Below are 22,940 nucleotides of genomic sequence, written 5' to 3'. Positions count from 1 at the left end.
ACACACAAATAATATCAGGGATAAAATACTTGCGAAATAATTAAATTCATCAGCATGCATGAGTTTCCGAAAAGAAAACTCTTAATATAAATTTACTAAATATGTACATCTATCTATAATAAAAAAATTTATTTCAATTGATTATTGTCCATAAATTTTATACAAGAAACGACATCATATCCCACGCAGTATATGAATGTAACTTAACACTTATATTATAAAATATGTATGACTCATTAGGAATAAGATGACACGTTCGTCTGAAATTTCCCGTTACATTCATTCAATTATCTTGAATGTATTAACACGTACATATCGTTTCAATTATCCGCGTTTACACGGAAACGAAATTGCGCAATATTATGAACCGTAATGACAGTTCCAGATACGCACGCGTCCCCTCCACGAACGTTTCTTCGTTATGAGAGCAACTTTCCATTTTTCATACGTATTTTATCATACAAGCACAACCACAAGTCGCGTGTTTCGTATCCCTTAACGAAAATAAAATTATATTATTATTATTTAAAAATAAGTCGGATTATTTAATAAGTCAAAGATCTCGAAAATGGCCTCGCGCCGAGAGTAGCTTCTCTGCCATTAATATTTATATCAATTTTATATCAATTTTTAGCGTTATCAACGCGAGTTTGGTTTTTTAGAAACATCACACGCACACATTTATACAAATTCTTGATATCCGTCTTTCCCGAGTCTGGATCTCCTTTACAGGGCAATTAAGGTCCGCGATCGTGATGGCTACTGCCACGAAGGATAATCATTAAGACATCCATCGAATCGAATTGTCCAAAGCGAACATGAGGGAACGCAATTTGCCATCGGTTGTATAATTAGTGTTGGTAAAAGGATGGAAACGCAATCAAAGTAACGATACGCGTGAAAAAGCGAACGATTTCCTCGCAGAACGACGAGCAAGCAAGTACGTTGCCGTTATATCGAGGAAAAAAACCCAAACGTAAATTTTCCTCGTACGAATAAAAAATCGTTTCCTTCGGTTACGTATCATTGAGATGATAAATGAGGCTGCCACTTTGCAAAAGTTTTTATTAGCGATATTTAGCATGAATATTACTCGAATAGATTCGCAATTCGGTTGTCGACTTGGACGCGTCGATAGACATAGCATCGTCTTCGCGTCGATGATTAGACTCCTCTCAAGGATGAGAGAGTTACATGTTATCTGAAAGATCTCGAATGTAATTGCAATAATACATACTTGCCGGCATCAATAGCAAAGTGTTTTCCGTCATATTTAGCTGAATTGATTGAATAAAACGGAGATTTAAAATAAACGTAAATTAAGTATGAATTATCTGAGATTATGTATTTTTCAGAAAAATATTCGTGTGTGTTTCTAACATTCATGAGAAACTTTATTTAAATTTGTTTCAAATGAGAAACTTCAAAAAGTGAATGGCCTAAATAGAAACTTAAGATAAACGTTCTTTTCTTTTAATCAACGTCATATTTTAAAGTGTTGCAACATGTCTTGCAAAAAAAATCCAATCTTAGAAAATTAAGATAAATACTAGATAATGAAAAATTACGATAACATCCAATATGGATTCTAAAAATGTTTGTGAACATTTATCTTAGCGATAAATCACTAATTATAAACGTAATTAATAATTTTTTTATTTTTATATACACAACTTCCGTATTTGATTTATAGGATAAAAATTATTTTGCAAGATTTTAATATATCGATATCAAATCTATCAGCCGGTGTTGTGCAGAAGCGAAGCAAAACAGGCCTCAGGTAATTAACTGTTGCGGTAATGTCCGTCAACGTAGAGAGGCGATGCAGCAAGGAGGAAGTTCTCCTTGCGCCATTAAGAGCCTTTAAGGATGTTGGCAGGCAGGACTGAGGTGAAATAGGTTAGAGAAAATAATCAAAGACTCGTTTATCGAGACGGTTTCTCGATTCCGCACGTGTGTTTAGACGTTGTATACGCGTGTGCGAACGAAATAGCGACGGGGAAGGGAGAATCTCTCGCTCTTCTCAACCGTAATTACCGATATCGACTAATTGCTAGATAAGCGGCTGCCCCTTCTACGTGACTGAACCTCCGATCGACTACATCGTGGTCCGTTCCGGTACTCTTGTTGCATTGAAATGCGATCGGCGCGCGAAATCTCACACAATTTCCAGGATGAGAGATATTCACGGTAATATATTGCACGCGTAACTTTATTGCGTTATCGGATCAGTGCTTCGGGATAAATAATCAAGACAAAGAAGCCAACGTATGAAATATATATTGAGATATATTGCTGTTCCATAATTGCTTCTCTGAATACTTTTACTATTGCACTTATTTTTATTATACTTTCCCAAAATCTGAATAAATTAAAAAAAAAAAGAATAATCCACGATCCATAATAATTATCCGCTTTATAGAATAATAATTATTATTATTGCGCTTCCTATAATATATGTACATATCTATTCTTATAATTTTATAAAAAGTAAAACTTTTATTAATTGCTAATTAACATGAATGATTCAATTTTCGGAAAATATAAAGTAATGTTTCTCTCATTTTCTTCTTGAGAAATACATGTCAAAAAATTAAAATTAAAAATGAAAATGGAAGCAAGATTTTGACTCGCATAGGTTTTATTTTCCGATTTTATTCTTTTCCATTTAAATGTCATACATTTGTGTACTATGTACTTTATCCTTTCTGTTCTTTTTACAAAAATGTTTTGAAAAGAGGAAAAAAATTATGTTCTTGTGTTTTGTCTCTGTTTGATATAAATGTTGCTTATTTGTCTTGTTTAAAAAAATGATTATTCAATTCAATCCATTATTTTAATTTTTTCAATGAACAAAATCTTAAGACAATTACGACATTTGTAATCAAATTAGTGTCCTTGTATTGTTCACATCATTATCGCTTGAAAAAAAGAAACAAACATGCGGAAAAATATGCGAGATATCGAAGATTAATATAGCATTCATTGGAGAACTTTTTTTTCAGAAGAAACTAGTTTCACGGCATCTTCACGCATATATTTCTCTACCGAGTGGAACTTTTCATTCTGTATATATACCGATTGCAGTAAATTTATTCAACATATTTATTATTAAATATAATTATCTTTTCTCTACTTGCTAAGAATACTGTATTTTCTTTCTAGTCTGATTTCTATAAGCCAATTCCATAAATAACTCTAAACGAGGCTTGTAATTATGGGATGGTATTTTTCTCACGTAGGTATTTGGAGAAAGTTTGACCAAACAGTCCTGTTGCTAATTTGTTCCATTTTAATTTAATATTTTGACTGTCAGCTTCTATATCCTTACGATCGCACGATCTCTTTCAAAGAATTAATTTTTTGTTGCAACTCATCGCATATATTTTTATTTTTTTCAATTATTTTTTGTAGGTTTTCTTGATCTGTTTGAGATTTTTATTTGTTTTGTACACTTCTTCAAGGATCTTTTTAGTAAATAATTTTTCTATTTCCTCGAACTTTTGTTTTATCATTTCGTATTAAAAAATTTCATCAAAAATCTTGGACATTATGTTGCACATCACAACATATGTTTGCATAAATTTGTAGCGTTTAATAAATTATTATATTTTAATGTTATATAAGAAAGAATAAAATCATAATTTATCCTCAGGATATTATTTATGATTGAGATCATAGTTCTTATTAAATGGAATTAAGAAAAAGGAAAGATGCTTATTAAATATATAAGAGAAAAAGATAGTTAATAGTACTATTACTTTGATTTTCCAAGTTTGTTTTTTAACTTTATGTTATATCCCTCTCGCGGGAGGATGTATCATTTATATACATATATATGTATATCTATATGAATATGATGAAGAAGGGAGAAGAAAAGAGAGATTGATTATATTACTATATTACTGTGATTATATTACTGTGATCTTTGCGGTACCTCCAATAAAACTCAAATTAATGCCGCAACAATATCGCTCTCTTTCGCGTCATAAACATTAAATGTCTCTTCGAGGTAGCTCAGATTTGTCCAATAATACATATTGGACGACAGAAATCGCTATCTCGCCATAACCGATAAGCAGCGTCATCCATCATAAAGTTGTGCATGCGTGTCTCAGCTTCGCGCGAATGAAATCGCGACCGAACGACGGGGAGTCGAGAGGGGACGTTGTGAGGAGAGGAATTCTCTTGAGAGCAACGATATACTTCTTCTGTGTTTCCCATTAATAGATACGATAAGTGCGTAATTGGACTGAAGCGATATCAACGCGGACATATAAATTAATTACGACGCCGAGATACGGATGACACTTGTTTTGCTTGGCTTTGCGTGCCGCGAGCCGAAGACAACAACATTATAAAATTCTAATTACGAAATACTTGCGTAACGCGACACCGGATAGGAATAATTATTACTATCGCGAATCAGATGCGCAATTGCGCTCTCTCGATGGTCTGATTCATTCAATTTCTGCAAATGATAGTAGTATTTACGTCGACTCGATAACAAAGAATACGATAAAAAAGAAAACATGTGTCGATGTCCTTTGACATATCACAGAAAAAATGTTAACGTAAATTATTAAATTTACACTACTAAAAATAATTTCGGTAAATTGACATAAATAATAATAAGAACAATATAAAATACTTGGAACAATAGAATAAATCGATAATTCGTAAAATTTATAGCTTCATATTTAAAGCAGCAAATTATTGATTTAAGTTCTCTTCGAGTCGTATATTTCGTGTAATAAAAAAATCAAAATGTTTTAATTAAATATTATTGTTATCTTAATAACTTTTTATAATTACGAATCCAATTTTTTACGGGTTATAATTGATATTTAACGCAAAAAGCAATAGTTAAATAATGTTTCATATTATTGTATGTAGCATGTGTTGGAAGCGTACTGGAGTGAAAACATTCTAAGTGTCATTGTTCAAATCTTGTTTCGTACACGTATTGTACATTTTCTACGATCCCAATGATTTCGCATGGTCAGCGATAACAAAAAGTGGATGATCATTTTCACAAAACCGAAAAGGTTCATGAAGTTTAAACTACCACCTAAAGCGCGTGGATGATTTATAGGATAAAATCATTAGTACTCAAAGTGAACTCTTGATGGAGGATTTCAAAAGTAATGTTCAAGGAGTTCCCTTTTTTCAGAATGGGCGGTACAAAAAATGTTTTCAAGACAAATTACTATGTGATCTGATACAACTAATAACTAATTAACATCTACAAAATCGTTAAGTTTAAAATATCTTTGGCCTATAAAAACTTAGATCTACATTAAATATAAACATAATTAAAGCAAGATTAAATAAATATCTTAAATCTCGTTAAGGTTTTTTTTGCTCAATGTGGCTTCATTCGAAATTTATCTTAGCTGTTAAAGCTATAAAATATAATACTTTATTTTCTCGAAAAACAGCGCATTTCTTTTTTTATTCAGCTAAATAAATATTTTCAACGATTTAAAACTAATGTCGCTTAACTCTCGTTAATGTTAATATATGTAAATCCTAATAAATTACGAAAATAAATTATGAAAATCCGAGGAAAATTAATTCCAAGTAAAAATATATCGCAATAGCGAAACTTAATTTCTACTAAAGCAATGTAAATCGTGTAACACATGTAAAATGTTTGACTAAATTTGTAATAATACAATCTCTCTTTTGATAGCATACAGTACTAACATTAATTCTTGAAGCACTCTGAAGAGCATCCGGGATTATATGGATACTATTTTCTTTCAAACTGCCAAATAAACATTCGAGTACGAAGGACACATACCTCCGGGAAATCTGTGCGGAAAGATTCTTCCGTGCCTCGAGAGCAACCAAGGATACAGAGGGTAGCTATCTCTGGGTGGTTGATGGGGATGAGGCGGTGGATGAGGCCCGCCAGGGGCACCACCGTGCGGGTAGGGCCCGTGCGGGGGTGCGTGAGGTGACGCGCCGTGATGCGCCTGGAGCGCCACCGCGAGATTCGCCGCCTGGAAGTGCTGGGCCGCGGCTAAATTCGCGGCCAGGGCCAGCTGCTGCGTGTGATATTCGTTCTGGCCGGTCTGCGGATTCGCTGGACCGTGGCCGGGTAAACCGTATAAAGTCTTCAGCTGCTCGGCAGCCACGGCGGCGGCAGTCGCGGCGCTGGGCGGCGGCGCGAGGTAGTTGGGGCTAGGCCTGACCACCCCAGGGGGTGGTTGGGGATGCGTACCGACCGGTGAGTCCCCGTGCGATATCCTGTGCGGCGGACTGGGACTGTTGTTCGGGCTGGAGGCGTCGCTGTGACTGTGCACGGTCGTCCGGAGGTCACGGAAGTCCAGATGCGTCGTCGCCGATAGATTGTGGTGATGATGCGGATGCGGATGGCCGTGATGATTGGTACCATGATGATGGTGATGGTGACCGCCGCCGCCCCCACTCCCGCCACCCCCGGTTGCGTGCGACGGCGTCCGTCGCGAGTTTGGATACGACTCGACGGAGGAACTTCTGGAGACGGGCCGGTCCGAGCCCTCGGAATGAACACCGGGTGATCTCGCGGCGATCCGGCGCGCCCGCGGCGACGACGAGCCCTCTATCTCCATCGGGCTGCCATCGTCGCGCTCGACGATCTCGAGCAATCCTCGATTTCGCTCTAGTCGGTCCAAACGGTCCGCTTCACGGTCACCCTGCCCGCCGCCGCCGACGATCGAGTCGATGCTGAAGCCGATCTTCGGCTTTGACGGCACCGGGACGATTGGCGTCGGCGCGAGCGGCATCATCGTACGATTATCGTACGCTTCCTTGGTGGACAACCCACTGTGATGGAACCAACGTGACGCGTCTGCGTTTCCCGAATTCGTCCGAATTAGATCCGCCGCATCGTCGCGGCCACCTTGAGGCCGTCTATCTCGGATCGATCGAATGATCTCCGTCGATGATACACTGATTAAGTGTCTATTTTATTATTATTCTAAAGTAAATTGTCCAAGAACATGCTATGTGATATATATGTATGGAAAAGAATGCACAGTATGTTTAAGTTTAGATGATGAAATAATTTAATGAATTAGGAGAGACTTCCAGATGTATTTACTTTGGATAAACATTGTCAGTTTATCACTGCGACACACTAATTCTCGTTCTAGAGAGGTATTCACATCATAGTTCGACAATGTCTTTTCTTGTTGCACCAGTTCCTAAAGTATCACGCATCACCAAGACAATTAATCCGCGAACTCGTCTTTCCTGCTTCTAAATCACCTTCACTTCAGGATAAACCTTCCTAGCATTTTTCATAAACATAGAATTATGTTTTCAATGTTGCATGTGATGCTTTCTTTATACTTTCAATTTCCATCAAGTATTATAACGATAATAATAATGCTGAATGTTCATTATATATCGTATTTCTGACATTCCATCTCTTGGAAAGAAATTATTTGTATTAATATTGTGCACTTGCAATATATACACGAATACAATCAGACTCAGCGCATTATATTTGCACCTTGATATTAGAAATATAGATGTGATATTAGAAATATAAATACCGTTAAAACTTTACATTAAATCATTGTACTTTTGCCACAATGATTGCTACGAATATATATAGGCTTGTGCCACTTTTCACTATATACACTCTTGTTTATTACCCTTGGTATATTGAATATATTGTAATACATCGGAGCATTGAGCCTTTCGTCAAGGTGTACCAGATGATCATACGTCAATCAATTTAACCAATCCAACCTGCCGTCGTAATCACGAACGCCGTCGCACTGACTGGAGTCTCACAGCACTCACTCGTACGTCACGTCCGGCACTCTCCATCGACCTCATTGACGGCAAGAAAAAAAACAAGACGAAGACGCCCTAAAGTCTCGAAATAGAAACACACGCGTTTTGTGAAATCCGGCTCTCGGGAACGAGCACCGAGCACCAGCTCTGACGGATGTTTCTGGCGCGAGAGCCTGCTAGTGTTTGAGCAAATTACGAGCTAAACCGTGCACTCCCCGTAGTGGGGATCCAGATCCCACCATCGTCGAATGCGATACCCTCTTGGTGTAGAAGCGGGTTTTGCGCATATAGTGGGGGACCAGAAAATCGACCATGAAGATGGGCGGTTCTCGGTATTGCTCGGTGTTGCTCGACGTGCTTGGTGATGCTAGGCGTGCACCTTGAAGCTTGATATCCGATTGGTTGGTTCTACCACGATGCGGGACCAGCAACGGGTCGTCATAGTTCCTGCGAGGTATGTAGAAGCTGCAGTGGGGCGACATATTAGTCGGCGATGGGCGTTAAACTCGCGTTTTTATCGTGCGATGAAAATGAGTCGTTTAATTAATACGTCTGGCTCTCGCTCCCACTCGCAACCCTCTCTCCCCCGGTTACCCGCACCGCGACTTACCCTTTCTCTCTCTCTTTCTCTTCCTTGTCGTCTCCTTCCCGCGGGAGAAACGAAAGAAGAGGTTTCGTTTGTGGGTTGTACGGATTCCGCATGTTTCTTCTCTCTTTTCTCGCTGTTAGGGAATAATGAAATCTCTCCTTGGAGAGATGACAGGTTAAAAAAAAATTCTAAAGAGGTCAAAAGATTTCAATTAACAATACTGACAAAATCACCTCGAAAGAAGTTCTTTTTCATTGTATAATAATTGTATAATAACCCTTTCATTGTATAATAACCTAACCTGCCTTTTTAAGGCTAATAGAAGAAAGATTTGCAAAAAGATTTGTATCTGTCTACTATTGCTTCGTTAGTATTAAAAATTTTATTAGTATTAAAAATTTTATTAGTATTAAAATTTTATTAGTATAAAAATATTATTAGTATTAAAAATAAATTGTTTTTACCGCAAATGATTTAGTCGTTAAAAGCAAAACAAATTATTATTTCAGTAATAGATGACACGATGAATTATAAGATGGGATGAATGTAATTTTAATACTAGACAAAAAGATTATAATGAAAAAATCTATACTCTATAAATATAAAATAGGAAAAAAGCGAAAGAAATTTATGAAAAAATTTTGGTACGCCTGTCTTGGATACTGAAATTTCTCTAGATTTTTTTATTTCAATGTGGAAAGAAACTTTAAAGATATTATTTTAATAAATTGCGAGCGAATTAAAAGCATCTTTCAAATTGTGCGCCTAGAATTTAACTTTCTATTAATTTTTATATCGATTAATTTCAGAGATTGCGGTCGGTAAAAACTAGCTGTTGAGTTAAATGCGATACAGAAATCAGATGAAAAGATCATCGAACAAAAAGATGATCGCACTGTTAAAGAAAGAACTCGCGCAGAACCTTTCAAATCTCGATGGTCCGAGTCGATTGGTAGTTATGATCGTTAAAGATCAAATATCTGTGTGATACTACAATTAACGGAGGACCTAACGGTAAAACGATATCGCTGTATAGTTTGATAGACGTAATTGTGCAATTAAGACGTCAGCCGACGGCACCAATTGACGCTCTTGTCATGGTATTGAAAGCACTCGTGGATATCTGCTGTCAACTGAGCGAATACTTGATAATTGACGTTTATCTTTTTGGGCGATGTTTAACTATCGTTTGTAATCAACGTAAGGAATGCTCGAAATCACGCTAAAAATGAGGACGAAGATGACAACAAGCGCACGATACAAATACATTGATTGACATTTATACAAAATATTAATTTTTTTAGCCATTCCTTTTTACTTTTTAATTAATAGATATCGTATAATAATCTTTCATTCGTTCTTAAAGACTCGATTGAAAATTTCAAGTTTCCTTTTTTTATTTAAATAGAAATTTGAAATCTTGAAGTGGACATGTGTAACCATCAAATTTTTGCCAAAAGATATTTGAATTTAATAAGCTATCTATCGTTAGATAATCTATCGTCAGATGTGGCAAATCTTGTAGCAAAAGAACATAATTTCCATAGAGATATTTTAAATATAATTACGTGTCAGTTAGTGTCACTCAGTTTTAAAATGCTAAATATTGTTATTGAAGGAATATTATTGTTATATCACGTGCAAATTGTGTTCTCTCGCAAATCGATAACGACTCGCTCGATATGTTATAAGAAGAAATATTCCATTATGACGATGGAGCGAGGTCTATCAACGACAATAAATTCCTTGCTAAATCACTACGTCTAATCGGAGTTAGAACGAATCAATCGACGTATCAAACGACGATGGATCGGAGACGCTCGGTAAACGCCATATCGCGTGAGATTGGACGCACTCAATCATGGGGCCCTCATCTCGCCAGGAATAATCGATTAACTTTTAATGTTACATATGTTCGAATGATATCAAACGGCATTTACAACGCGCGCGAATGTAGACGCTCTCAGATTGACGATTTGCGTCATTATACTTTCAATCATATTAATTTAGTAGCGCGTCTCGCTGCATAAAATAAACCAAATAATCTGCGCGCATTTTTAATTATTATAATACTACATAAAAGAAAGAAAAAAAATAAAAAATTAATATCTTGCAAATTTTTCTATAATTTTTTTATAATCGATTCAACCATAAAATTATCGGGTACATTTTTAATTGTCGCAGAAAAATACGGTGGAATTATTATGTTTCACACAAAGAATACTCTTTTTTTTATTTTGAGAATACGTTACAATGGTAATTTAAATCTTCAAAAAAAAAAAATAAAATAAAATACATATCCCAATAAATATATCGCGTAGTGCGAGCCGTCAGGGTTGCTTCAATTAGAGGAGGCTGCGCAGCGCGAGTTGGCTTTCTGAAAATCCAACCCCTTAGATCCTTGTATATTTTTTTTTTTCGTCTCCTCTCTCCCCCTCGGTCCCTCGTTACGTACAACAAGCGACCCCCATGGCGGAGCTGGTGAGACTCGATTTCTCGCCCTACCGAAGACGGCGCGTGTGGCCGCGACAGCATGTGTGTAGGTGCTCCACACGTGAAGCAAAAGTGGGGGTATTCAGCATGGCGACTGTGCACACATCGTGCACAACGGTGCACCAATGCGCGAGCTGCCCGAGCACGCCCGTTTCAACGACTCGTCGTTTTCTTATTTTCTCTCTAGAGCCCCCTCGATCTCCTCTATCTTCTCCTTCTGGTTCTTCTTCTTCTTCTTCTCCTCTTAGCCGTTCTCCCATCGTCGCTTTCCCCGCGACCGCGGGATTTTCTCTCCTCTCGTTCACCCTTTGTACCGAAATTGAAGTTGTTCGCATTTCTCGAAGCGGCTGGGAATATCAGTTATCGATGATGGTATTTCGTTAGCATAGAGATTATTGATAAGAAGTTTTTTTTTTTTTTTTTTGAGAAATTTGATTAATATTAAACTGGCACATTCTGGTATCTCATTGTTATGTTTAAATGTTGATTATCATTTTTCTGATAATATGCAATATTATAAGATAACTAGATGCATAATGATAGAATTAATATATCGACGAACTATTGTTAATTCCACATAATACCTCAAATATCTCTTCTTTCTATTCCTGAATAGAAAATGAAAAAAATAAGGTAAAACTTTTATATTCCCCACAACTGAACTTTCAATCCATTATACTTTCTTTCAACCCTCTCCTTCAACCCTCCCTTATAGATAGAATTGTGGCACGTGTAAGTCTATATGTATGTTTCTCTCAATAGCTCCAAGATTCTAAGACATTTTTTTATAAAATATCAAACTTTTTAAATAATTTTCGGTTTGATTCAGTTTTCTTTCTTCTATGATCGAAAAACCGTTACCGAGGAGAGAAAATATTCGTTTACAAATATAAAAAAAAACACTGACTCTATTTGAAAAAAAAGTTAGTTTCTAGGATTACATAAAAAAAAATCGCAGAAACTGCTCGACAAATCCGTTGATATTTTTCGTTAACTAGCAAGAATCGTTAGATCGCCATTGTCAGAGGGTGAAAGGCAAAGGAGTGATCTAGGAAAAAAGAGAAAAATAACGGCCACTGTACAATTGGCGATTGTGTCGGTATTGTGCGTGCCATTGTTTGATAGCCCCAGAGCAACAATGGATTTCCTTTATCCGCGCGTTTTCTGTCCGATCCAAGTATTCCACGACCGATTGAAATTGACCCCTTTATTGGCCGCGTTTCCGCGTCGCAAACAAACGGAGAGATTCAATTTTTCGTTTGTACGTTGCGTAAAGAACGTTACGTGCGAAAGAATCGAGTTTCTGATATTTCGCGAATAAATACAATTGAGATTTATACTCCAAAAATGTGCGTTTTGGGACGGTTTATTTAAGACATTTATTGATTATAGCTTTATAATGTTGAAAAATTTATAAATATTTAATATTTATAGAGAGAGTCGATTAAATTAATAGACTAAATTTTACTTTTGGACAATTGAAAAATGGAAGCGAAAATAAATAAGCAGAATTTTCTCTTTTAAACTAAATCAGTGAAAAATTCACCAATTAAAGTGATAAGTTTTCACTGATTTTCAGTGAAAGTGCTCACACTTTGCACCTCCATTTGCATCTTATGTTTCACTGAATATGACAGCAAAAAATTTCACTGAAAAATCAGTCATTACTGATTCTTTTCAGTGAGATTTCACTGATTTTCTTTCTCAGTTCTATATTTATACTAAAATTACAGTTTATTATATATTAACTGGTATTTATAAGAAGGTTTTAAAAAGATTTTACAAGATATAATTATGAATTAAAGAGACAAAGCCATGCAAAAATGAAGAACTGGAAGTCTTCCTTTCAAAATAAATTTCACATTGCTCGACATTATCAACAATTATGCAAACCGGTCGGAGAGCTCGGCGATTTAAGAATCGGTCGCAGGCGATAAAGGCTCGTTAAAGTTGCGTAGAAAGGATTAATTTCCCAGGATGCGCGGCTTCTCCCCCCTTCGCGCGCGCGTTTCGTCTGTTACGCGAAAGAATCGAATGTAATCGAGCATATAAAAAGGGGAGCGGGACTAATCCAGCCGCATGATTGACCGAAGGCGTTATGTACGCGAGGTACACAATGGTGGCGCGGGACGAATGGAGTCTCTCCCTCTTCTCGGCATGTGCTTAAGGATTGCATTACAGGCAAAATGGCGTGCTTAATCAGGCCATTTATTCGCTCTGCAACGGCCGGCCCGGTCGTGAAAAGCTTTTTGTAAACGTCTTGAGACGTCTACCGGGGGCCCCGTCATCTCTCTCTCTCTCTCTTTCTCTCTCTCTCTCTGACTGATCCGGACCCGCGTATTTTGTACATTGTACATATCGCGCGCGTCCGACGCAATTATAATAAGCTTGTAATGTCGGCATAATGAAACGCCGTCGGGAACCGTTGACTCGCCCCAAAGAAACTCCAAGAGCGTCGCTCTCACCTTTTTTTTTCTCGGGCTGTGAGAAAGGTGAGCGAGCTCTACGTGCAAACATAAAAACCTTCGGTATTCTTAAGCTTGTATTATACTTTGGATCGTATTCACGCCTGTATTCAATTTCGCGTTCGGAGAAAGAACGGGTTTCATCAATTAATTGAATAGCCATTAATATATTATGCAACGTAAATCTTGGAAAAATCTCAGGGACGTAAAATTAAATTTTATTTACGCTCTCAAACTAAGTAGCATATTTTTAAGATTAAGTTTCATTTTACACTTGCTATAAGATACGAATGGATTTCAATCTAATTTTATTCTTGTAGCTGCACCGCTCTTGACAGGACGTTAAAAATAGCGCTTTGCCTGTTTTCTATACCTTAAGGGGCGCTTAGATAATGGACGGAATTTTTGCGAAAAGTCACGATCCCTGTGCAGACTTATGTGAGGATAGCGGTATCCTGCTAACGCACGGCTGTACTTTCGTCCCGGGGAATACAAGCCCGGGGTACCGAGGTTACGCTGACATTCAATTACCGTCCACTTATATAGGCGAGGCCCCGCTATACGTGCATCCACTTGATCTGCCCACTTTCAGGCTAATCGTCCTTAATAAGAAATCTCAGACGCGGCACTTAAGGGGGTTTCTACCCGCAGATACAACGTGCAGGATCGTCAAATTTTTCAAGATCTCGTTTTTTTACAATCTTAACTCAATAGATCAATATGTGCATGGTTGATTCTCAAGCTTCAATAATATATTGAGGGAAGTAAAGATTTTCAGATGAATAGAATATATAATAATGATATTAGAATAAATAAATTTATTTTGGTCAATAGAAAAATTATTGATTTATTTAATAATACTTGATTAATTCATAATTTAGAGCAGCATTTCTTGTATAAATTTTTTATATCATTTCGTAGCAAGAAAATATACTCCTGGATCAAATTAACGCATAATTTTTTTCACTTTTTCTTTAAAAGCTGATATTTAAATTTTAACGAAAAATTTTAAAGAAAAAATGAAAAAAATTATGCGTCAATTTTGTCCAGGAGTATATTTTCACATTTCGTGAAGAAAGTGTATAATTTAAATCAAAATATTCTCGAATTCAGATTCTAAAGCTTCGACATATAGATCATCGTATAAAAAATTCGGAATAATAACAAGCAGTATGTTTTAGCGAAGTGAATGCGCAGGCGAAATTTCGATAAGACTGAGAACCACTGACGATTCGCGGTCCCCGTATCTTAAATAACCGACCGGCACCTATGATTTTCTTGGAACGACGAGGCTCGATTAAATTGATTCGCAAGCTTAAAACGCTCGGGGAGGAAAGACGGGCAGAAGAGGGCATATAAACGAGGCTGCGTGTCGTTTTACCTCGGTAAGTAAATATAAATTTAAGCGACCGCGCGAAGATTCACCGAACTGCAACGCGGGTGCAATTATTAAAAGGAAGAACGCGGCGAAGACTCTATTTCGTTGTAAAAAAGAAAATTTCGCAGCGAAAACTGTGCAGGTGTTACGATTCGCGTAAAAAGGCGAACCCGACCGTTTATGGCGAAATGCAATTTTATGTGATACGCAAGAAGCCACACCGGACGCTTATAAGACCCATTATGATAATCAGCCATTTCGCGTTTACGACTAAAAAAAAGGATATATACCACACACGCGCGCGCGCTTTAAAGTCCAGAAAATCTTAACCGTTTTAACGGTCGCAGCACAATCTATTATACATGCGGCATGTGTCGCGATGATGCTTATTATTTTATACAATGTACACGTCGCACCGTGTATGAACGTGCGGCATAGGTCGTAGGGAGATGCACGGAAGACGCGCAGGGAGACGAGCCGGGAGGTTGGAAAACGCGGTGGAATCATGTTCGAGGCCATCATCGGTGATTACGCATACTTGCCGGGGCCATTATGCCTCATTAAAGAGGCCCGATCGGCCTTATTATGTGCGCCGCGGGCCTTTTCTCGGGGCCCCTCGCAAAAGAGCAGACCCCTCCCCGCTTCTCGTGCGCATCGCCGGCACGAATATAATTTTCGTCGACGGGCACGAAGGGATAGTGGGAGTGCATCGACCGAAAATTAACGACTCTTTAAGGTAAATTGATCGGCTGTGTTCGCACTCGATTTTTCTGCGCGCCCCGTCAAAAACGCGGCGAACTCGCGCGTCCGAGAAAGCGGAAGCCCGAGGTGTAAAACGGCGGGCCGATCGTGAGAAGAGGGCGATCTTCTCCGAGGCGAAAATCATTTGGGGATTCGCGGGGGCGCGAGATAAAAACACATCTTAATACGTGAGAGATAATAGTGTGAAGTTTAATTAATAATTATTTAATTATAATTATTATAATAATTATATTTATAATAACTCATTTATCTCTCCATCGCGGGGATACTGGCGAGGGGATTACTACATAAATATATTATATGTATATATGTATTTCTTATATAAAATAATTATTTAATGTGAAAATATTTTATTATAAATATTTTAATTTACTTATAAATTAATGAATTTGAAAAATTTTTTTCTTGCGTTTCATTTGAATAGTCTTAAAATACGCGGGTGTAACTTTAAGTTGCTGATAATATCGAAATTATTGATATTCAAAATAAAGAAAAAACTGATTTGAAAGCAAAATTAAGGTGTTTATTATGATCAACAGTTTCGAGATAATAAACTGATTTCAACAGATACCGAAAACGTAGATTTTATAAATATAAATATAAATATATATATATATATATAAACAGAAATCTTTTAAATCAAGCAAATATGAAAACAATTAAATCTTTCGAGAAATATGTTAACGGAAACAAGAATTATGCTACAAATTATTACAAAGATTAGTTTTAAAAACACATTACGAAATAATTTAATATCGATTATTAACGTGAAGATAAATGAATTATTATAATTTTAAAAGCAACTCATAAAAAATAAATTATAAATGTGTGTACTCACCTTTTGCAATTATAACGTCGTTGTCCGATACCTCTTTAGCCCTCCTTTGAAAAGGATTTCTTTTAATCTTCGCTGCTTTTTCATGACACTCGCGAAAACTCGATTAGTTACGATAGTAGAATGTGATTATCGCGCTTTATACGACACTTTATACGACACTCCCGACATTAATCACACGATTTATTATATTGCGCACTTTATTATATTGCGACGAGAGCGAAAATCAGCATTCGAAAATCACTTGGCTAAATTTGCACTAATTACTTTTGCTATCATCTTGGAGCAATTATTTTGCGAATAAATATACAAATTAAAAAGAAATTTAATATTCGCGAATTTTGAAATAGAATATAGTTAGATTTATACAACAGATTTAGATCAAATAACTTTCGCGCAATATACTTTTTGACAAGTTACAATAAATTAATTATTTAGAGAATTATTAATAAATTAAATATTTAGAGAATTATCGTGTTTCGACGTACGAATTTTGTTGCGTTACGACTCTCTCGAGTCGCGATGAAAAATGAAAGCAAGGCCAAAATACGTACATATGTATGAATGTAAACAATAGCGCGCTAATGTTTACATTCATTCATAGGCCGCAAAATGCTACGCATCTGTGTCGAATTCCAACCAAACACCAATTAAACATCATCTCTCTCTCTCTCTTTCTCTCTCTCTCTCTCTCTCTCATTTCTTCTAATTATATATATTTTATTTCCTTATAATTATAATTAGCAATTATTAGTCCGTAACAGATAATTCCGATAAACGACACACAAGAGTATGGTGCGACGATGGTTATTGATCTAATTATAAGGACTGAAAAGACTCCATATATATGAAAGAAAGAAAAAGAGAAAGAAACACGATGTATAAAATACAAGACGCCAAACGTGATTATTCTCTATGAATAATTAAAAATTAGATTAATTGAGTCTCGTGATTGACGACTTTATAAGCTTGTCGAAGAGATGATTATGTAGTCAAGCAAATGTTTTGTGTGATTTAAGCATGTCGAATAAATAAAATCGAAACGCGATAGCAGACAGGAATTATAAATTATCGTATTATTATGATAACAAATATAATTGTTTCTTAACGATACTTTGATTGCAAATACATCTCGCGTGATGTTTAAAATTTTTCGTTGATTTACATGTAATTTACATAATTTTCGAATTAAGAATTTACGGTAATACACGAATCACAGAATCGAGAATTTTAAATAACGAGAAGTAGTGATATATGGACACTTTCGTTAATAATATTAATAATGGATAATTTCTAATTAATAATTTATTGAAAAAATTTAAGGAACAAAATATTTCTCGTACGCGCATTTTTATTTTATAGTATGTTAAATATATTCCCTGCTGGGGCGGTCACAATAACACGACGTACGGCGCTCGTGTTTCGCGACACAGCTATTGTTGACGCGCGGTCACCTTGTCATTCGTGTGACGACACTCGAGCGAAGAGGCAGTGACGCGAACCGTTCCGTGTGTCGTAGTATTACTTTTCGAAACATTGTTATTTTTCTTATTAATTATTACAATTAATGATAGTCAGTCCACCAAATTAATTAATTTTTACGATAAACGATCGGCGATGATTATTTGATGCAAATAATGAAATGATATTAATCAATATTAATAATACATGCCTATTTATGACTAATATTACGTATTAATGATATATGTATTTCGCGGAATGTATATATATTATATGTATTCGCAATATATAATTTCGATTTATTGGATATTTTGGTTCATCGCATTTTAATCAGCCATTAATTCGATTCATGTAATAGCAATATCGAAGCGAAGCCAATGTCATTTGCACGGTTTTCTATCACTAACAAAATAAATCGTAAATACAATTCGGATTGACTTCGAGTCACGTTTAATAAAGAAATGTAATCGTATTTTGCGTATAAACACGTATTTCGCGAGATTTACTCCATCGAAATATGTCGTGTAAAAATCAGTTAATCTAATTATATTTTGAAATATTGCAGTCCGCAGATATTTATCTTCAATTTTTATTTATATATTTTTAACTTGCTAAATATTGCGAATTATTAAAATTGTTGTAAGATGCAAGCATACTATACTATTAAAGATAAAAATAACAATGTCGTGAAAAGTTTCACGTTAATTTAACCATATAATTTTCGAGCGGATTTATTTTTACTCGTCGTAATAATATGCGTAGCAAATGTGTATACGTCGTTAACAGTCGAGAGTGCTGTGTAAACTGTCGATCGCGCGATAGTGTCATATTCTACTATCGTAATTAATCTAGTTTTCGCGAGTGACTGTGTAAATGCCATGAGTGAGCAACAACTAAATAAGAGAGGAAAAGGAGCCCTGGGGAGGCATCAGGCGACGGCAGAGCAACCTACGTGAGTAAAGATTTATATAATTATTATTTATTGTAAAATTGTTCGTTTATCTCCGCAGTAGCAATTAATTTTTAATTATCGTAATATAACGCATATAAAATATTCCAGATTTTATTAAAATATCTAAAACAAAATATTTGTATAAAGTAAAATATTTTATTTACATAATTCTGATTTATCAAAATTATCGAAACTTGCGTTATATTATTCTGATATTCTTAATTACTTTTTTTTACAAATTATGAAATTTATCGCTCATATTTGTAGCGACTGTAGAATTTTATATAAAATTTATAGGATATTTTTTTATAGAGAAAATCTCGTAAATGATAACGATAAGTACATCTTTAAATTATAACATTTCATAATTTATGGAATATATATTTCTACAGAAGAAATATTTTGTAAATGATTGCGATAAGTAGATCCTTGTCAGCTTAAGCATCACATTAAATAACATATTATTTTCACAGATTACGTATCTAGCGCCAATTCTGTTCTTAAAGTTCATTACATATTACATAGATTTTTCGAATTTATGTAAATATAATAGATAATTATCTCATTGGCTGGTTTCAATTAAGTCCGCGGCGTTACGTTAAAGAGCGCGGTGCCGGTCTTGGAAGAACAACATCCTTCGCGTTGCTTATTGCTCATGAATATCCATAAGTGGTCAAGAGCGGCGCGGAGTGTTACATTCGATGATGTTAATTACACTCGCAATTAGCTTAATTTTCGAGATAAAACGTCTCATCGGCATCGGGTCGGCTCGTCGACTCGATGACCTCGCTTCCTTGTAATTTCTAATTTTAATCATAATTCGCAAATAGATCTCGTCATATTTTTATTCCCTTCCATCTATGATACTATGTAATCATTTTTAATTAGGTAGGAAGTCCCTCCCCCCACCACACACATACACATACATATACATATAATATCTAACAGTCTGTATTTATAACTACAATGTATTCAACGAAGCAATTATGCGGCAATTTGAGCAAATACCTTCTTGATGCGCTCGGCGTTACCTCTTGATAAGCTTTAATTATTCCGTCCGCGACTTGAGAGATAACAAACATATAATAAATATCGCATATACAAAAAAAATAGACTAATGAGTGGACCCTTCATATAGAGTCAATCATATTAGTATATATTATTAATAATACTTGTCTAATTTATATTTAATATAAATTAAAGTTGCTTACGTTCTATTTAAAAAATTGGCAAAATATTAAAGAGAGAGAGTTTGGATAAAAAATAAAAACTTTTTATATTTTAATTTTTTTTTCTTTAAAAGAATATCTCACACATGCTAGAATACGTTTGAATATATATCATACAATCTAGATATCGTGAGTTGTTGATACTTTCACCGTCTGCGATCGATTATCCCCAACCGATATTCGTGTCGCCGATATCCCTCGCTCGTATCCACACGATGACCACGAAGCACGTTACTTACGGCCCATGAATATCCATGGGGCTCGGGGAGCAAATCGTGTGGTTGGCGTGCTCTGATGATAGGTAACCATGTGTAATGGAGTGCTAACTACTGGCCATCTCGCGAACCAGCACACCTTCCATCGACAAGGTGGAAGGTGGTCGAGGGGATTGAGTGCGAGCGAGAGAAGTGGAACACCATAGAGAAGCGAGAGAAAGAGGAGTGCGACGAGGAAGGAACGGGGAGAAGCGTATGAATCCCATCCTCCAAAGCGAAAGGGGAAAGAGAGAACGAAGAGGGCAAGAATAACTGATAGAAGAGGGAAAGAGAGGAAAGAAGAAGAAGAACGATGCTGTAACGAGAGGAAAGAAACGAGAGGAGAAGGCACTCGTGCAGGCATGTCTCGTCTCTTAGTTTCTCAAACAAGGGGGCGGTACTTCGCAAACCAGTGGCAGTCAACTGGAGAGACCAGAGATTTTCGTGGGATCGGAATCTTGGCTGTATAATCGATTCGTTATTAAAGGACACCTTTCGGATTGAGATATAGACATTTTAATATAAATGCTGCGACATAAATTACAAAAAACTGCTACGAGCGATTCGCTTCTGAAAGAATCAGACGTAAAGACTGTTTAATCAAAATTCAATAAAATTACTATAAAATTGTTGGCCAACGCAAACAAATTGTTTAAATTGTATATTCAGATCTGAAATTTTTTTATATTTGTTATGTGCGATAGATGTACATATCTTACAATGATTTTAAAAATTCAAAAAGTTATATTTTTTATATAGCTTAAATATGTATGAGAAAGAAACATTTTTGTGTTTTTATATATTAATATAAACATATATATATTTCTACAGGAATAATGAATAATAATCTTTTTACTTTATTTTATGATAATTAAAAGAAAACTACGCATATGCAGAAAATATAACACATTTTTATAGATCGAATCGCTAAAAAGTAATTAATGATACGCATTAATTTTTTTCTTTAATAACGCAAAATTGCGCAAAAATCCCGATAAATAGAAAAGATTATAGAGATTAGCACTAGAAGATGGAATAAATAATTTTGTATCGAAAAAGATCTTACAAAATAAAGTTCCAAATTTAATTTTATTTACAAAAACAGAGAATAATATATTTGATTATTTAATTTCGTAATATTCGCAAGTAATTATTACTCTGTTTTTATTTATTATTAATAACAGTTGATTACTACTTCTTATCGCAGCACACACTATTATTCTATAGGCACTTTAAATCTTTCTTGATAATCTCATCCCTCCCTCGATTAGAAAATGTATGTTCAATAGAGAGAAAGCTTGTTATCAACAATATTTCCACCATTGAAGAATAAATATTTATTTACATACAAACACAATCATACAGATATTACAAGCTGAGCTAGTTGCGCGAAACCGCTCATTATCGTTACGATCATCATAATCATTATCGTGGTCATCATCATCATCATCTTCCACGCAGGAGTGTTTGTTCTGGTTCTCTCTCCGCGCGCACACGCGGTGATAAGCGAGTAAAAAGTAATCCGTTCAAGAACGGAGAGCCCGTCATTACCAGGTTATTACCTAAGTATCGGAGTAGAACAGGACCGCGCCGATATCAAACTAATAGCGAGAAAAAAATCTTGACCCGCCCGTTTCCGTGGATCTGATAGATTTTCTATGCCGATGCATTTTTACGAAGTAAATACAAGACGCCGCGTATCGAAAGGGAACTTTAAAGAAATTTTATCATAATAATAATAATAAAAAAGATTTTTAGCAAGATAAATGATTTTCTGTATAAATTTTGAAATTTTATTAACGCACATTTCTTTTCTCATTCACATACACAGAAGTCTATTTTCCGAAGAGACTGATTTTTTATCATCCATGTAATTTCATTCTTAGCACCCCAACGGGATCGCAGTTTTATCTCGATTTTCGCGCTCGTCGATGTGCACCCAATGATTTGTAATAATAAAATACTCTTTATTTAAGGCCTCTTGTACGGAGCGCGATATTCAATCGGACGCTCTCGGAACTGGTTCCGAAAATTCGATAAATCATAACCCAATTTCAGAACGATATCAATCGCACAATCCCCTTTTTCTTCTCTCTCTCTTTCTTTCTTTCTTTTACCTTAGTCGCCTGCTTTAAGGATCCCTCGTTTCGAACGCAGCATTCTCTCTTCTCATTCTCTCGTAGTTCAAGGCACGATTTATAAAGCAAACACCGCGCGGCACCCTGCAATCAACCTACACAACGCGCCTCTTCGGCTTTACCGGCTCTCCTTCTCTCTTGTCGCGTCTTTTCCTCGTCCATCTCGTGCGTCTCTCGAACGTGTATCGAATCGGCCGATCGGTACTTATACACCGCATATCTCATACCTCCAAGCGCGTTTACACCGTACTTAGGACTCACTCGGCAGAGAATAAATTAATAGTTTCTCCGGATAACAGCTGGGGCATGGAGTTTCGACGATTGCCAGGGACGCAGAGATCAATTCGCGGCCGCACGAATCTTTTCGAATCGCGAATTGGTCCATCTGCGGTTTTCTCGACTTTTTCGGTTCTTCGACCTTTTTATCGTTTAATATATTATTGTTTTATTGTTTAATGTATTCTTATTGTTTAAAAAATATTCTCTCTCTCTCTCTCTCTCTCTCTCTCTCTCTCTCTCTCTCTCTGTTCGAATTCAATTTTTATTTCTATATAAAAAATTTTTTTAAATTGAAAATTTAAGAATATATT

The 22,940-nt window shown here is 35.9% G+C and overlaps 1 protein-coding gene across 5 annotated transcripts in view; it reads right to left on the bottom strand.

Annotated features, from left to right (window-relative positions):
- LOC145972769 (uncharacterized) overlaps positions 1–7,964 on the bottom strand; it is a 60,231-nt gene extending 52,267 nt beyond the window's left edge. For all 5 annotated transcript variants that reach the window (XR_014439284.1, XR_014439285.1, XR_014439287.1 and 2 more), the window contains exon 1: positions 5,807–7,964. Coding sequence is in view for 2 of the 5 variants with exons in the window: in XM_083101700.1 (XP_082957826.1) it covers positions 5,807–6,776 (970 nt within the window). In the remaining 3 variants the exon portion in view is untranslated. The remainder of the gene's footprint in view (positions 1–5,806) is intronic.
- Positions 7,965–22,940: the final 14,976 nt, after the last annotated feature.

The sequence above is a fragment of the Camponotus vicinus genome, unplaced genomic scaffold (genome assembly GCF_025532165.1).
Source record: "Camponotus vicinus isolate PSW18456_S1 unplaced genomic scaffold, iyCamVici1.0 SCAF_1, whole genome shotgun sequence".
Taxonomy (NCBI): domain Eukaryota; kingdom Metazoa; phylum Arthropoda; class Insecta; order Hymenoptera; family Formicidae; genus Camponotus; species Camponotus vicinus.
Note: the sequence above shows the minus strand (reverse complement) of the source record. Positions and strands in the feature narration are given on the sequence as shown.